The 18,353-nt window shown below is 43.9% G+C and overlaps 1 protein-coding gene across 4 annotated transcripts in view; it reads left to right on the top strand.

Annotated features, from left to right (window-relative positions):
• The window catches only part of LRRC9 (leucine rich repeat containing 9), a 234,531-nt gene that overhangs the window by 143,890 nt on the left and 72,288 nt on the right, over window positions 1-18,353 (top strand). For all 4 annotated transcript variants that reach the window (XM_073571244.1, XM_073571255.1, XM_073571252.1 and 1 more), the window contains exons 26-29: window positions 7,685-7,818; window positions 7,934-8,070; window positions 16,808-17,025; window positions 17,977-18,045. In XM_073571244.1, the coding sequence (XP_073427345.1) occupies window positions 7,685-7,818; window positions 7,934-8,070; window positions 16,808-17,025; window positions 17,977-18,045 (558 nt within the window). The remainder of the gene's footprint in view (window positions 1-7,684; window positions 7,819-7,933; window positions 8,071-16,807; window positions 17,026-17,976; window positions 18,046-18,353) is intronic.

Genomic DNA, 18,353 nt, shown 5'->3' with positions numbered 1-18,353 from the left:
AAAAACACCCCCATATCATGATGCTGCCACCACCATGTTTCACTGTTGGGATTTTATTGGGCAGGTGATGAGCAGTGCCTGGTTATCTCCACACATACCATTTAGAATTATCATCAAAAAGTTCTATTTTCTTCTCATCAGACCAGAGAATCTTATTTCTCATAGTCTGGGAGTCCTTAATGTGTTTTTTAGCAAACTCTATGCAGGCTTTCATATGCCTTGCACTGAGGAGAGGCTTCCGTCGGAACACTCTGCCATAAAGGCTCGACTGGTGGAGGGCTGCAGTGATAGTTGACTTTGTGGAACTTTCTCCCATCTCCCTACTGCATCTGTGGAGCTCAGCCACACTGATCTTGGGGTTCTTCTTTACCTCTCTCACCAAGGCTCTTGTTCCACGATTGCTCAGTTTGGCTGGACGGCCAGGTCTAGGAAGACTTCAGGTGGTCCCAAACTTCTTCCATTTAAGGATTATGGAGGTCACTTTGCTCTTAGGAACCTTGAGTACTGCAGAAATTCTTTTGTAACCTTGGCCAGATGTGTGCCTTGCCACAACTCTGTCTTTGAGCTCCTTGTCCAGTTCTTTTGACCTCATGATTCTCATTTTGTCTGACATGCACTGTGAGATCTTATATAGACAGGTGTGTGCCTTTACAAATCAGGTCCTATCAGTTTTTAATTAAACACAGCTGGACTCATATGAAGGAGTAGAACCATCTCAAGGAGGATAACAAGGAAATGGACAGCAAATGACTTAAATATGAGTGTCTGAGTAAAAAGTGAGAATACTCATGACCATTGTCACGGTCACGCGTGTCTGGACGCAGATGTTACCGCAAGGCGAACCCAAATCACACGTGACCCAGGATAAATGTCACGGTCACGCGTGTCTGGACGCAGATGTTACTGCAAGGCGAACCCAAATCACACGTGACCCAGGATACAGCGCCTCCAGTGGCGAATTTAAATAATAAGGGGGAACCTGGGAAACATTAACAATGGTGGGCCCTGCGATAGGGAATGGGGACATGGAGACCTCCTGCACTCCACTGAGCCAGTGTCCCTGCACTCCTCACATTCCCTATACAGGCTCCGCACCTGTCGCCGCACGCGAACCTTAAACCCTTGCTCTCCCTGACCCTAAACCCTCACTAGGGAATTGGGCGGTGCGGAGACTAATCCCACCACTGCACTAGAGACACACATGAGGGAAAGAGACAATACAGGGGGACACCACTTAGCTTTATGCTCTGTGCTTATGCTCCTGCAACAGAGCCCTCCACCTGCGTGCGTCTTCTCCTCCACCCGGATCCTTCACCATAACAGGATCCTTCACCATAGTGCAGCCTTGGGGCAGAGTCCACCACCAGTTGCTGCTGCTTAGTAACAGAGTCCCAAAGATGAGTTCAGCTTCTGCCACGAAGTCAAGCATGCTTGAGTCCAGCTCAGCAGCCAAGTCCCACATGGTGAGTGCTACTCTCCATAGTCGCCACTCCACCAGTCCATGCAGACACTTCCTGCCGACACCATCACTGCGACTCCTCCACGCCATGCCAGCAATTCCTGCAGACACCATCACTGACACACGTCCCCCCTGGCTAAGCTGCACAGGACTCCTCCTCAGCTCCATCCTTCCACCAGGCTCTCACCAACTCAGAATCAATCAATGAATGAATATCACCAGCAGTGATTGCACACCCTGAGACTCATTTATAGAGCCCCACACCTGATTCATAATTACGTACATATTAAACCCAAACTATCGTGCGATACCACTAACCACCACCGGGGCAACTCAGAATGAATGACACCACATGTGATAATTCCAAAGGCCACCAGGGGCAATCACGTCACCTTGCCAAAGGAAAAAACGTTCACCATGTGCTTTTAAAACTGTCAGATCCACTTCAGATCATGACAACTATGTGATATTTCAGTTTTTCTTTTTTAATAAATTTACAAAAGTTTTTACATTTCTGTATTTTTCAGTCAAGATGGGGTGCAGAGTGTACATTAATGAGAAAAATAATGAACTTTTTTGAATTTACCAAATGGCTGCAATAAAACAAAGAGTGAAAAATTTAAAGGGGTCTGAATAATTTCCTTACCCACTGTACACACAGTTGTGTGAAAAAGTGTTTGTCCCCTTCGTGATTTCCTATTCTTTGGCATGTTTGGCACACTTAAATGATTCAGATCACCAAATAAATGTAAATATTAGACAGTGATAACACAAGTAAACAAAAAATGCAGTTTTTAAATGAAGGTCTTTATTATTTAGGGAAAAAGAAATCCAAACCTACAGGGCCCTGTGTGAAAAAGTGATTGCCCTCTAAACCTAATAACTTGTTGGGCTACACTTAGTAGCAACACCTGCAGGCAAGCGTTTTTGTGATAACTGGTTATGAGTCTTTTACAACACTCAGGAGGAATTTTAGTCCACTCATCTTTGCAGAATTATTGTAATTCAGCCACATTGGAGGGTTTTCGAGCATGAACCGCCTTTTTACGGTCATGCCACAGCATCTCAAATTGGGTTAAGGTCAGAACTTTGACTAGCAGACTCCAAAGTCTTAATTTTGATTTTCTTAAGCCATTCAAAGATGTACTTGCTGGTGTGTTTTGGATCATTGTCCAGGTCTATAACCCAAGTGCGCTTCAGCTTGAGGCCACGAATAGATGGCTGGGCAGTCTCCTTCAGGATTTTTTGGTATACAGGAGAATTCAATGCTCCGTTTATCACAGCAAGTCCTCCAGTTCCTGAAGCAGCAAAACTGCTCCAGACCGTCACACTACCAACATATTTTAGTGTTGGTGTGATGTTCCTTTTCTGAAATGCTGTATTACTTCTATGCCAGATGTAATGGGACATACACCTTCCAAAAAGATAAACTTTAGCCTCATCAGTCCACAGAGTATTCTCCCAAAAGTCTTTGCGATCATCAAGATGTTTTCAGGCAAATCTGAGGCGAGCCTTTATTTTCTTATTGCTCAGCAGTGGTTTTTGTCTTGGGACTGTGCCATGCAGGCCATTTTTGCCCAGTCTTAAGGTGGAGTCATGACCATTGACTTTAAATATACCGTAGTCTAAAACCCAAAGATATGAACTGTGATTTAAATTGTTGTTTATTTACTTACTGCAGGATATTTAATAATTATGTTTCTGTCTTTGTTTTTTTTAAAATATAGTCTGCACATTCCAAAGACACACTGATAGGGAATTTAGATTGTGAGCCCCATCAGGGACCGTGCCAATAATGTCTGTAAAGCGCTGTGGAATTAATGGCGCTCTATAAATGAGTAAAATAAATAAATAAATAAATAGTAGCTCGAGAGTTTGCACTGAATGTGTGTGCTGGTATGAGACCTTTTTTTCCTGGGGTCACCGCACTCTTTTCCTGTTCTTCTTTCCCTGTAAAATAAGTTTTATTATTTTGAGATGAAAGCTATGCAGATGATAGTTCTTAAACATCCGCAAGTATATAACCTTTTTTTTTTTGTTTCGGTCACCTAGACACAATCTGGATTAATAATAACACATTCAAAGTAATAGCATGCATCAGATAAGCTGGGAAAATGTAGTTATACCAAACATACCTCAATTTTTCTTTCAAGTGAAAGATACATCATTATTCTTAGTAAACAAATATCACACCAAAGAAGAAAACGGAGTACTTTACTATTAATCTCTCTTAATTTTTTTTGGAAAAAATGAATAACAAAATATATCAAGAATCAAAATAGCATATGGTTAAAAGGCCGACCAAAAGATGTCCCAGTAATGTGCAAGAAACATGAAAAAGCATAAGTCCATAAATATATAGGGTACGTATTCATTTGTGAAAATGATCTACCATTTTAATCATATTTATGTATGGTCCATTCAATAAGTATATATGTAAAGAAACCCCTTCACCCTGACATGCAGGTCAACTAGTATTGATACAAATATATTGACACAATGTCATCTGGTCACCCCAGTGTATTAATAAGAAACCAGTTATTTATAATCCACCAAGTAATTTATTACAAACACAACCATCTTTGAATTGATCAAAATACTGTATCAGGCCAGCCTAAATAATAGCACATGGTCACCCCAATGTCAGATGGAATACCTTAGCCCCTCGTAATCATAGTGGTTTTCATTAAGTGCTTACCCATAGTGGTTTGTATTGCACTGAACCCGACAGAATCCTTTCGCCAAAGATTTTTGAAAAGGTGTTCTATATTGTGATTAATTAGGTGGCACAGCCATGAGCGCATGCGCGCTGCAGCATACCCTGGATGTTCATCTTTCAGTTCCCGCATTCATTGGGAGCGCTCGTAACTGAGAAATCTCCAAGTGACTTCAGAGACATGTGCACTCCATTAATTGAAGCCATTATGGAAAGTTCCCAGAGGGAATCTCAGTGCGCATGTGTTCGATGGCGAACATTTACCGGAGTCAATTCAGGAATCGCAGCACTATACTAACCATTGTATTTCAAGAGACTTAATCCAATTTCTCACTCTGCATACCAAAAAAAAAGTATTAATTAATGTCACGTTCCTCGTCCTGTGTGACACGGCCAGCAAGCCGGTAACTAATACAACAGGACACGGCACGTGTAATTATCCAGTGTGACACGGCCCGCAGGCCGGTAACTAATACAACAAGACACAGGGGATAGGGAAACATTTACAACGGTGGGCCCTGCGATAAGGAGCAGGGAACGTGGAGACCTCCTGCACTCCCCTGAGTCAGTGTCCCTAACACTCCTAACGTTCCCTATACAGGCTCCTCACCTGTCGCCGATCAGGATACCTGTCACCCTAGCACACCCTACACCTATTCCTTACTAGGGAGCTGGGTGGTGCAGGCACTGGCCCCACCGCTGTACTAACACCAACATGAGGAAAAGTGACAAACAGGGAAACACTTAGCTTTGCTTTTATGCACTTGCTCCTGGCAATAGAGTCCAACACCTGAGTGCATCTAATAATAATAATAATAATAATAAATTTTATTTTTATAGCGCCGACATATTCCGCAGCACTTTACATTTCAGAGGGGATTTGTACAGACAATAGACATTACAGCATAACAATAATCACATACAGTAGATTCTAACAAATAACAAGAGGAGTGAGGGCCCTGCTCGCAAGCTTACAGTCTATGAGGAAAGAGGTAGACACGAAAGGTGGGTGGTAACGATTGCCCTGATTGTATGGACCAGCCATAATGTTAAGTGTGTAACAGTACAGACACAGAGGGCTAATGGAGGCATAAAGCATGTGGGAACATGATGCTGGGAACCTGGTTATGGTAAAACTTTTGGCTCTGCCACACAGGGATAGGTTAGGTTAATGTGTTGAGGCGATAGGCCAGTCTGAATAAATGCGTTTTCAGGACACGCTTAAAATTGTGGGGATTGGGGACTATAGCTGCATCTCCCTCCCACCGTGTCCAACACCTAGGTGCAGCTTTACAGCAACAGCGTCCAGCACCCAAGTGATGCCTTGGAGCACCAGAGTCCCAGCACCTGAGTGCAGGTCCAGCCACAGTGTCCAGCACCTGAGTGCAACTGTCCAGCAACGGAGTCCAGCACCTGAGTGCAGCTTTCCAACAACAGTGTCCAGCACCTGAGTGCAACTGTCCAGCAACGGAGTCCAGCACCTGAGTGCAGCTTCCAGCAACAGAGTCCAGCAACTGAGTGCAGCTGTCCAGCAACGGAGTCCAGCACCTGAGTGCAGCTTCCAGCAACTGAGTGCAGCTCTACATCATAGCTGCCACTCCACCAAGTTTTGCAGGAATTCTTCACTGACACCATAGCTGCCACTCCACCATGCTTTACACGAACTCCTCGCTGACACCATAGCTGCCACTCCAGGACTCTGACTGAGCTGCCCTGGACTCTCCTCAGCTCCTTCCTTCACCCAGGTTGGTTGGAAAAGCCAACAATATCACCAACGTGAGTGAGCACAACTGACACACCTTTATTGAGTAAACACACCTGTTAGTGATCCTGTGCAATTACACTAACCACCATCGGGGGCAAAACTATCTCTAAAAACACCAGTGCAATGACCATACTGGCCACCGGGGGCAAAACTATCTCTAAGCACAATGCTTAGAGAGAGAAAAAAAAAGGTTACCAGTGCTCCTATCTGACATGATCCAACATGGATCATGATAATTACAGTAGATAATACAATGCGGAATGCAAACGCTGTCTACAATTAATTGATAAATGGTGATAACCTGAAAAATGAAAGTGCAGCAATTATGTCAAAATATTCAAAATAATCCCATACAGGATAATAAATACACGTGGTGACCAAACAACAAGTGACAGTGTTATATGGGATATGTACTATCCTGAGTAGTTAATGCTATTAATACACCACCGTATTTAGATCAGTCTGAAAAAAAAAAAGGGATAATTAGCAAATATTAAATGACTCAATAAAAAGGGCTTAGGCCAGTGAAAGAGCACAGGCCAAAATACATTTTATTAACCAAATAAAACAAAAGCAAAAGTGAAGATCAAATATTAGATTCCACTTCAAAGAAAATGTAAGCCGCACCGCACAGAACTTGACCCTCAATGCCAGTGCATATAGTGTGAAAATTGCTCACACGTTACAAGCTGTTAACCGGAAAAAAACAACCGGTGCCCATCCTGAAACCGAAGGTAATAACAGTCCAATCCAAGAAAAGACGGATGGCACTTACCGGTAAAATCCAATTCTTTATTTCAACATTAAAACATGTTTGTCGGGAGAATGGGCGCGGGAGTGCAGGAGACGAAGCGCAACCCCAGCGCAAAACGGAAAAGGCCATCGTCTCCTGCACTCCCGCTCAAACATGTTTTAATGTTGAAATAAAGAATTGGATTTTACCGGTACGTGCCATCCGTCTTCTCTTGGATTGGTCAAAATATTAGATTGGGTCATCAGTAATTGTAAATCCTGTCCACACTGGCTCCAAACAGGCAATGTCCTTCATAGGATATCCCATAGATGATTGAAATTGAATTATAAAGTCATTAAATGGTTCTGGATATACAATCCCAGGATTTACTGGCACAAGCCATACATGTAAATAATCTCACACCAGTAATTCAGGGCCAACAATGATCATTATTGAGCTGAAATAACAACATACATGAGACAAAAACATGTTAAAATGGATAAAAAAGAGAAAAATCTCAGGAGAATAATAGAGGAAGATTACAAAAATAATAATATATTCACATGACACTTACAAAAATGGGGCAAAACTCAATTTTTCATATCCCATAATTCCGTAATCCCATAGAGGACGTGGTACCCATGGTCACAATCTACCTACGTTCAATTTGTGCCAGAGAACATTTCAGCTTACCTCCTCTGATGGCGCAGTGGACACAATCACTGTTAATAATTTACGAATATTTCAGCTCAAAGTCATGAAAGGTTCAAAAATGTTTTAATAATGTTTTTAACTTAGTTAGATCTTCCACTTTTTGGGACATGTTCGCGCACTAACAAGAGGTTGTCTTTACAAGCACTTGGGTTACATTTTGGTGCTGAATCCAGTATTTTCCAACCTATTTCCTCTGTCATCAGCAGGGAGGATTTATTATCATTTGCCTATGTCTTTCAATACTGTACCAGGGCTGTCCTGCATTAAACACCAGTCTATCATATTTTCTTTCAATAGGCATTGTATCTTAACTACAACCACATTGAGTCCATACTGCCGAGACAGAAGTCTCAGAATCCCCTCACCAACCGGCAGATGCTTCACCAAAAAGTTAACTCTAGTGGATATGGGCAGCAAGTCAAGAATAACAGGTAACTGGGGTATAGGTGTACTACGGCAGGAAACCGCCAAGTTTTCATAACATTTTTAGCAAAGCATGCTTCGCCTGTAGCCTCAACTTGTCTTATTTTTTCTTTTGAATTACAGAGATCCATTATTTGGGGAGCCACTGTCTCCAATAATGCAGAGTTTAGAGGTGCTACATTTGGGTTACAATGCCATCAGTAATTTGCAAGAGTTGCAGCTCAGCAGACTCCGGAATCTGAAATCTCTGTTTTTGCAGGGTAAGATATACAAGAAATACTCTTTTTCCAGATTTTAGGTTGATAGCTCATTATAGGAGTTGTCCAGTCTTTGGGCTCAATTCTGCAGTTACTCTATATGAATGCAGACTTGTGAATCCTCACAGCACGCTGTCGAGATTTTCCGGTGTTGGGAGCGGAATGTCATGTGGCCACAAATATGTGATTTGCATGCTTCCAGCCACATTCCAAATAGACGTTCCCGGCCTTGCTTAATTCACATGTATTGAGTGAGGCTGCTCATGTCTAGTTAGCCCGTGACCGCATGTGTGCAAATCGCATAATTGCGGTGCACTGTGAGGATTCATAAGTCTGCAGTCAAATAAGGTGACCACAGATTTGAACTCAAAGACCGAACATCCCCTTTAATGTAATCAATGGAGGGCTGAAATTGAGTCATACACCCTCATTCTATCATACACTTAAAGCTTACCTGACATTTCAAATGACAGTTCAGAATCAGCTCTTATGTGTGTGTACATAAAGAATAACATCACTTTTAGCCTTTACATATGTATCCTGTATTTTTTTTTTACTTGTTCTTTAATTTTTAGCTGTCCCTTGGCTAATGGATGTAGGCTAGATGTTATGGTGTCTCTCATGCACAACACACGCAGACATGAGGGGTTCCTGCTCTAAGAAGCAGCATGGAGGACATCAAACAGCAGTATTCAGCAGTGTAGCTAGGAACCGACAGCTTGGCAGAAAATAGGAGCACCAGCTATATGTGCCTCCCTCTATCTCTATCACTGTGCTCCTCCCTCTTCCTCCCACTCTCCTCTCCATAGACTTCAAAAGGCAGCAGTAATCTGATACCTCAGTGAACTGGCCAGAAACAAGAGAAGAAGTGGCTCATAAGTGACAAAAGAAACAGTTTTCTTTGAAAAGTTATATTACAAAATTTCTGATATCCACCTTTCTCATTAAGGGACACAGAACCATGGCATAGTCTGCTGCCACTAGGAATTTCGGGGCCCCATACTGGCAAAATTTTCGGGGACCCCTTGAGACTCCGCCCAGGCTTCAACCCTCGAACCTTCCACAATCCCACCGCCCTCTCTTGGAAAAACTCCACTTCTACACCACATCCTCACTAATCACACATTAACAGTTCCCATCACCATATCACATACATAGCCAGCAGCTTTTGTTTTCTCCACCACAACAAGGTAGACTCTTTTGGCCGGGCCCTACGCTACTGTAACTTATTAAACATTTGCTAAAATATCCAATACAATTTAGGTATATTTTAATTTATTTTTCAATTTTTAAAATGACCAATAATATCTCATACGATGGATAAATACCACTGCAGCATGACCAAGCCACATATTACCACCATATAGTAATCAAATAATAGCACATACAAGCAACAAATACCGCCACACCATGACCAAACCACATATTACCACCACATAGTGACTGAATACTATCATACTGATCATTAATAAAAAGAAAACACAATACTAATATCACCATAAGTGCCGATTCTGCCCCATCTGTCCCATGATCCTGCCCCATCTGTCCCATGATCCTGTCCCATGATCCTGCACCATGTGTCTCCATCCCACCCCATGATCCTGCATCTGTCTCCGTCCTGCCGCATCTGTCCCCATCCTGCTGCATCTGTCTCCATTCTGCCCTATGATCCTGCCCCATCTGTCTCCATCCTGCACCATGTGTCTCCCTCCTGCCCCATCTGTCTACATCCTGCCCCATGATCCTTCACCATGTGTCTCCATCCTGCCCCATTTGTTTCCATCCTGCCCATGTGTCTCCATCCTGCTCCATGATCCTGCACCATGTGTCTCTATCCTACCCCACCTCTCTACATCCTGCCCCATGATCCTGCGCTATGTGTGTCCATCCTGCCGCATCTGTCTCCATCCTGTCCCATGATTTTGCCCCATCTGTCCCATGATCCTGCCCCATGATCCTGCACCATGTGTCTCCATCCCGCCCCATGATCCTGCATCTGTCTCCATCCTGCCGCATCTGTTCCATCCTGCCGCATCTGTCTCCATCCTGCCGCATCTGTCTCCATCCTGCCGCATCTGTCTCCATCCTGCCGCATCTGTCTCCATCCTGCCGCATCTGTCTCCATCCTGCCCTATGATCCTGCCCCATCTGTCTCCATCCTGCACCATGTGTCTCCCTCCTGCCCCATCTGTCTACATCCTGCCCCATGATCCTTCACCATCTGTCTCCATACTGCCCTATGTGTCTCCATCCTGCCCCATCTGTCTTCATCCTGCCCCATATGTCTCCATCCTGCCCCATCTGTCTCCATCTTTTCTCAAACGCAGGTTCATTTACTGCACTGGCCAGGGGTGGATACTGCCTGGGCCCCTCTCACTCCCGCCCGCAATCTTGACTGAGTGGCCCCATAGCAGCTGCATACTCTGCTGCTATGGGCAGTACACCCCTGCCTGTAGGGGCCCACCTCCACCTTCGGGCCCTGGTGCAGTTGCCCTGGCGGTATGTCGACCCCTGGCACCAGCATAATCCTGCCTCTGGGGCCCGTAAGCAGAAGAGACAGGGCCTGCTCCGAGCCCCCTCTGCTCACCGGGCCCCAAAAACCTGTCAGGGTGGGCAGTAATTCCCTGATGGCGGCCCTATGGAAGCTGACACTATTATTGCATTTAAATAAAATTTGCTCCTCCCCAGCAGACTAAACCTCGCCTGCTGGAGTGAGGCTTCCTCAGTTTTTTCTAGTGTCAGTTGGAGGCAAGGTATGTCTCACACCTGTCTTAGGTTAGGCGATAACCATTTTACTTATGTTTTTCAGATTGATGTCTCACGGTAGCAGGGTGTAATTATGCATTCTGTTTCACCCATGTAGAAACGGAGAGTACAGGCTGTAGTTGTTCAGTCTGTACCCTCTAGCGTCGGTGTGGTTGGACCGATGTACCTTGGAAATGTTGGTAGTTAGGTACTGGGGTGAAGGTCCGTAAGCCAACTAGCTCTTGCCTGCCCACCTGTCTCGCCACATAGTGCGTGTGTGCATGGAGTAGAAGTAAAGAAATCTGGATCTTCAGGACAGGTAAGTATAACCTTGTCATCAGCCTCTATCATGTATAGTGTCTTGAGTCTAGAGAGCACCATGCACACCCATTAGCGCAGCCTGCATTTGTCATTTTCTATTTTTGTGTAAAATGTAATAGTAAGTTTTCCACCGGTCAGTCTGTAGCCTACTGTGCCTCTTGTACTCCTCCTGCTTACTTGTTGGTAGCTGCTCAGCGGACCTCTATGATATCTGAGGAGAATATGGCCCCTCCTGCCTGGACTTGGCTTAGTCTGTGGCCGAAGTAAGCTTGTCCAAAACACTGGTTACAGTTGTGGTACAATTGCCAGTGAGTACTCGTGCCCAAGGAGCTCCGATCTGATCGCCACTGCAAGTGAATTGGATCCTCCATCCACCCCGCAAAAATATGGCCTGTCATGAAGGCGCTCCAGACAGCCTCGCATTACCTCCTCTTCCAGGTCATATTCACAAGGGAGGCACCTAGGTTCCTTTTCCCCTCTTCAAGGGATTTTCCTCTCAGAGCTCAGAATCCTATTCTAGTTTGGAGTCCATTCTAGATCAGTATCAGGTGAGAAAGTTTGGTGTTGGCTGTTGACGCCTCTGTGAAAGTAAAAGCTCCTCCGCCCTCTTGTTACCAAAACAGGTTTTTATAGGAGGGGTAAGAGCATGGCTAGATGCTTTTCTAACCATGAGGAATTTACAGAGGTTTTACAGAGAGTCCTATGGAGGTGTTATATCCTCTTGGCCCACTCCACTGGTGGTTAACATTCCGGTATCTCGCTTTTTTAAGGTGATCACTCTACCTCTTGCAGAGGCTGTGGCACTTAAGGACCCCAAGGATAGATGCATAAAGTCGGTGGTGAAATCCGCTTTTGAAGCTGCAGGTTTTACCCTGCTTTTTCTGCCATGTCCAAGGCGGTGACAGCATAGGCTAAGCATTTGCAACAATGTTTTTTGGCTCTTTCCCAGGATTTGGAATTGGCCAGATAGCAGCTCAGTTTGCACAGGCAGGGCAGGGAAGTATCTCTGTTCAACATCCTTAGTGCTCTGCCCAGGTGGCAAGTAATTGCTGTGGTTCAAGGTATGGAGGGTGGACCTAGCATCAAAGAGGTCCCTGACAGGATTGCCATTCCAGGAATCTCGCTTATTTGGAACCATGATAGATAAGATCATTTTGGAAGCAAGTTCCGACAGAAGCCTCTGCTTCCTCAGTCCAGGTGCAGCCATCCTTTCTGGAGGCGTGGGGCTTTGTAGGTCCATTCCTTTCGTCAGTTTCCAGCATCGGAAGAATCAGGTCTGCAAGTTAGACCAAAGATCTCCCCGGAGCCTAGGAAGTGCTGCCTTTAGACAACTGCAGACGGCTTTCTGGATCGGGGCTATGCTCTCTGGGTCCAGAGGTAACAGGAAGGTCAATTCTTGACGGGCTAGCCCACTCAAGAATCCCTCCTGGGTGGGTGGCCACCTACTCCTGTTTCAGGAGGCATGGCTTAGGGCAATCGATGATCTTTGGTCAGGTAGATCATTTCTTCGGGTTACAGGATAGAGTTCACCACTCTACTTCAGGATCATTCCTTTTTGCTCTCACCCACCAGGACTCCCAGCAGGAAAGTCAGTTTCAACCATGCTATAGATTCTCTGCTTCAGGCGAGAGTGATTGTAGCTGTTCCCATTTCAAAGCGCTTCAGGGGGGTGTTTTATTCAAACCTATTTGTCATCCCCAAAAAAAGACCTCTCGATGCGGCCTATTTTAGATTTTGGATGCCTGAAAAAATGCGTTTGGCTTTGTCGCGTCAGGATGTATTCGTTCTGGTCAGTGAGCGCATCTATGAAAGCCGGGGAATTTCTTTCTCAGGTAGATATTCGGGACGCTTATTTGCATGTGCCAATTTTTCCAGCCCATCGGTGATTTCTTCACTTTGCGGTCAATCAAGATCACTATCAGTTCAGGATTCTCCCATTCGGACTATCCACAGCTCCCAGAGTATTCACAAAGATCCAGGCCCTGGTTATGGCGCTGCTATTGGTTTCCCCTCTATGAACGATATTCTTGTCAAAGCGCCATCCTTTGCTCAGAATCTAGAGATCCTGCAGATAGTTGTAATGGCTAAGGAGCAATCTGGGTGGATTGTCAACAGCACAAAGTCTATTTTGTTTTCTGCACAGCGGCTATAGTTTCTAGGAATGGTGCCTGACACTGTTCAAGCATCAGCTTTCCATAAAAAGAAGAGATTATCTCTTCAATCTTCCATCAGAACTTTGAAGCGTCTGAGCAGGCATTCCCTTCGATTTTGCTTGAAGGTCCTAGGAAAGATGGTGGCGACGTTCAAGGCTGTATCATTTGCTCAACTTCGGTCAAGGCCTATACAGATTTTTGTTGGTATGAGTGCACCAGTACTTCACCAATGTCTTTTTCCTTTCGGGGCCTGCTCTCCTTCTTACAGTCCGGATTGGAGGCAGGGCTGGCTCTTAACACTCCCTCAAGGGTCAGGTGTATGCTCTCACTGTTCTGTTTCAGAGGGATTTGGCATCTAAACCCAAAGTTAAGACTTTTTTGAAGAAAGAAGAAATTTTTGAACCCCTCTCCATAATCTTTGAAAATTCTTGGAGAACAGGAGAAGTGCCAGAAGACTGGAGAAGAGCAAATGTTGTTCCTATCTTCAAAAAGGGGAAGAAGGTGGACCCAGGCAACTATAGGCCGGTGAGTCTTACTTCTATACCAGGAAAGATCTTTGAACAAATTATTAAACAACATGTATGTCAATACCTGGATAAGAATGAAGTGATTAAACAGAGTCAGCATGGGTTTGTAACTAATAAGTCATGTCAGACTAACTTAATTTCCTTCTATGACGGTATCACTGATTGGGTGGATCAAGGAAATGCTGTAGATATAGTATATCTTGACTTCAGCAAAGCATTTGACAAAGTCTCTCATACAATCCTTATTGAAAAAATGACTAAGTATGGAATGGACAAGGCAACTGTTAGGTGGATTCATAACTGGCTTAGTGATCGGACCCAAAGAGTGGTCGTAAATGGCTGCACATCCAGTTGGAAGAATGTCTCAAGTGGGGTACCACAGGGCTCTGTCCTGGGCCCTGTATTGTTCAACATCTTTATCAACGATTTAGATGAAGGAATTGAGGGTAAACTGATTAAATTTGCTGATGACACAAAGCTAGGAGGGATAGCTAATACTAGAGAAGAGAGAGAGAGGATTCAAAAAGATTTAAATAAACTGGAGAAGTGGGCAGCAACAAACAGAATGGTTTTTAACAGGGAAAAATGCAAAGTACTACATCTGGGCAATAAAAATGAAAAAAGCATATACAGAATGGGAGGAATAGGGCTAAGTGACAGCACATGTGAAAAAGACTTGGGTATACTAATAGATCACAGACTGAATATGAGTCAACAGTGTGATGCAGCAGCAAAAAAGGCAAATGCAATTCTAAGATGTATTAACAGAAGCATACAGTCTAGATCACGTGAAGTCATTATTTCCCTCTACTCCTCATTGGTCAGACCTCATCTGGAATATTGTGTCCAGTTTTGGGCACCACATTTTAAAAAAGACATCAACAAACTGGAGCAAGTTCAGAAAAGAGCGACCAGAATGGTGACCGGTCTGCAAACCCTGTCTTATGAGGAAAGGTTGCAGGATTTGGGAATGTTTAGTTTGCAAAAGAGAAGACTGAGAGGAGACTTAATAGCTGTCTACAAATATCTAAAGGGCTGTCACATTGTAGAAGGATCAACTTTATTCTCATTTGCACAAGGAAAGACTAGAAGCAATGGGATGAAACTGAATGGGAGGAGACACAGATTAGATATTAGAAAAAACTTTTTGACAGTTAGAGTGATCAATGAGTGGAACAGGCTGCCACGAGAAGTGGTGAGTTCTCCTTCAATGGAAGTCTTCAAACAGAGGTTGGACAGACATCTGACTGGGATGATTTAGCGAATCCTGCTTTGAGCAGGGGGTTGGACCAGATGGCCCAGGAGGTCCCTTCCAACTCTACGATTCTATGATTCTATGATTCTCCAGGGGATGGTGCACATTAGGCACACTATCGGATTCCCCTAGGTACTTAAAATCTAAATCTTATTTTGGAGGCTTTCAGTCTCTTCCTTTTGAGCCTATCAGAGAGATCTCTATACTTTTTGTTTTGTATAAGGTAGCTTTCCTTATAGCCATCACTTATATTAGGAGTGTCTCCGAGCTTGCGGATCTGTCTTGTCGCGCCACTTTCCTTATTCTTCATCAGGATAAGGTAGTGTTGAGGCCAGTTCCATCATTTCTCTCTAAGGTGGTCTCGAGTTTTCATCTTATTGAAGACATTATTTTGCATTCCTTTTGTCTGGCACCATCTCATCTTATTGAGAAGGCTTTGCACAGGTTGGACTTTGTTGGAGCCGTAAGGTACTATTTATTGACATGAAGAGAGAAGGAAGATCCAGCACTGGAGACTTGATAAAATCCACGATAAGTTTTATTCACATAATTTCATGATAAAACCATAAAGGGGAAAACAGACCCCCCACGCCTGACGCGTTTCGAACCTTACACCAGGTTCTTCCTCAGAGACATGAAACAAAACAGTTCACAAAATGATTATAAACATTCCTAATCAGCAGAGGGACTCCACACATGTGTATAATCAAAGAGGCAGACAACTAAGCCCTCAAATCACTGGTAGAGTCACTCCCTTGCAAGAAGAAAGAAAAAAAAAAAAGGAAAAAACCAATACAACAATGGACAAGACATAGAATAAATAAAAACATGTGCAATACACACGTATAAATGCATAAATACATAGCAACTATCAAATGACAAACAACAAAAAAAAAAAAAAACAACTCACTATTTATTGACCACTGCCTCATTGAGTCGTTCTGATTTCTTTTCTTATTATACCAGAGGGCCCTTGTAGGGGTCAGGCCGCTTCTAAAGCAACCATGGACCGCTGGATCAAGACTCTATTCTCCAGGCCTATAGGGCTAAGGCTAGGATGGCCCCATATAGAATTAGGGCATACTTTACTTGAGCCATTGGAACTTCCTGGGTGGTTTATCGGGCATCAGCTTGCTTTGCAGCTCGGTGCATATATTTGTTAAAGTTTTACAGGGTGCATGCTTTTGTTTCGGCAGATGCAAGTCTTGGTAGGAAGATACTGTGGGCAGCAGTAGCCCAGACTTTCACTTGCGTTATGGTGGAAGACTAGGTGGTAACAGTATTATATTCTTTCCCTCCAAAAGATCACTTTAGGAATTCTCATGGTTCTGTGTTCCCCAATGAGACGAACGAGAAAAGTAGATTTTTGGTACTCCATCGTAAAAGTCAGTTTCTCGCAGTGTTCATTGGGGGACACAACTCCCTCCATAGGTTGCCCGGTTGGCGCCTAGTTATGTTTCTTCTTATCTTAATTACTTTCTTGTCTCCTCCTACTGCTTTCACAAAACTGAGGAATCTTGACTCCTGCAGGCGAGGTATAGTCTGCTGGGGAGGAGCCAATTTCATTTAAGTGCAATAATAGTGTCAGTCTCCAGGTGGCAGCAGACTATGCCATGGTTCTGTCTCACCCAATGAAGACTACGAGAAATAGATTTTACGGTGAGTACTTTTTTACAGTTTGTGTATTGGCTGTCCTAACAACAACGATTACGAATGATTTGTGTCGTCTCCCTCTCTAGGAAATGAGATCAGCCAAGTTGAAGGGCTTGAAGGATTGCAACTTCTTCAAGAGCTTGTGCTAGACCACAATCGTATTAAAATGATCCCCGAGACTTCCTTTGCCAAGCAGAGTTGTCTAGTCTCCCTCCGTATGGAAGAAAACCGGCTCCGAGATGTGAACAACCTATTTCCACTTGTTAAGTTAAAGAAACTGTTTATAGGATTCAATAAAATTCAGGTAAAATGTTTTAGTTATAGTGTGAGTGCACACCCTGTGACCTGAAGAGGCATTCAGTGTGGCCCCTTACCATCAGGATGTGTCCTAAAGGCCGTATCCTACTAATGGAGAGAAAAATGTGTTGTCATTAGATCCTGGATATCGTTGAGTCTTGGTAGATAGATGTGAGCTGAGGGGCTGGCACTGCGGCTGACACTGTATGGGGAGCACAGTGTGACTGGCAACTTAAAGGGGTTGTCCAGGCCTTGGTGTGCAAGTCTACAGTCACTCTATGTGACTGTAGACTTGTGAATCCTCACAGTGGGCTGTCAGGCTTCTCCAGTGCTGAGAGCAGGCAGGCGCCTGACCACAAGTATTCCATTTGCATTCATGTGGTCACATACCAACTCGACTTGCGTGGCCGGACACCTCTAGTCTAGTCGGAATGTGCCTGGAAATATGCAAAAATCATACTTGCAGGCATCAGAGAATCCTCACAGCGCTCACTGTGCTCGCTGTGAGGATTCAAAAGTCTGCTGTCACTTATAGTGAATTCAGATTTGTACTCCTAGCCTGGACAACCCATTTAAGCAATCCAAGCAAAACTGATCCTGTGTTACGCCTGGTTCAGGCCAGAGGCAAATGTGCGATAAGTGGGCTTCCATCTCAAAGCACGTTTACTGAGTTTTGATTGTTTGATCTTAAACATTCAGGACATCGGTGTTATTGAGTTCACATCTGCATCTTGCTTTACATTTACAATAGTGACTTAAAATGTGAGCTGTTCTGGTGCCCGTCGTTTTAACGGAAAAATAGCCCTGGGAAAAGTGAGTAGGTTATAGCTTGGCATATTCAGTGTTTTACAGCCACATACAGTACATGTAAGCGGCACTAAGGATGTAGTGAGTGACCATGTGTACCCATGAATGTTCATGTAACCATAGTAAGTCTATGCTACATATTTTTAAACAGGAGGTTTCAGAAGTGGAAAAACTGGAGGCAGTTCCTACACTACAAGAGCTATCTGTCTCTGGGAACCCAGTAAGTATGCTCTGCTGCTAGTCACCATTACCTTTTTTAGGAATATAGTGATGATTTTATTACTTTTCTGGCTGTTGGTACTTTTTTCTGTCAAATTCATACAGATTTTGAAAAAAAAATAAAACTTCTGAATGCCTCTGTCAGCAAATTCAGAGGTACAGTAGATTACCTTGGTAATAGTTGGTACATGCCTCTGTATGTGCAGTAAGAGGTACTGTAGAGCACCTTGGTAATAGTTTATACATGCCTCCATTTGAACAGGCAGAGATAAAGTAGAGCATCTAAGAAATGGTTGGTACATGTCGCCG

The sequence above is a fragment of the Dendrobates tinctorius genome, unplaced genomic scaffold (assembly GCF_039654945.1).
Source record: "Dendrobates tinctorius isolate UK_male_01 unplaced genomic scaffold, ASM3965494v1 ptg000006l, whole genome shotgun sequence".
Lineage (NCBI taxonomy): Eukaryota > Metazoa > Chordata > Amphibia > Anura > Dendrobatidae > Dendrobates > Dendrobates tinctorius.
The sequence above is the reverse complement of the archived record's forward strand: the minus strand, read 5'-3'. Positions and strand labels throughout refer to the sequence as shown.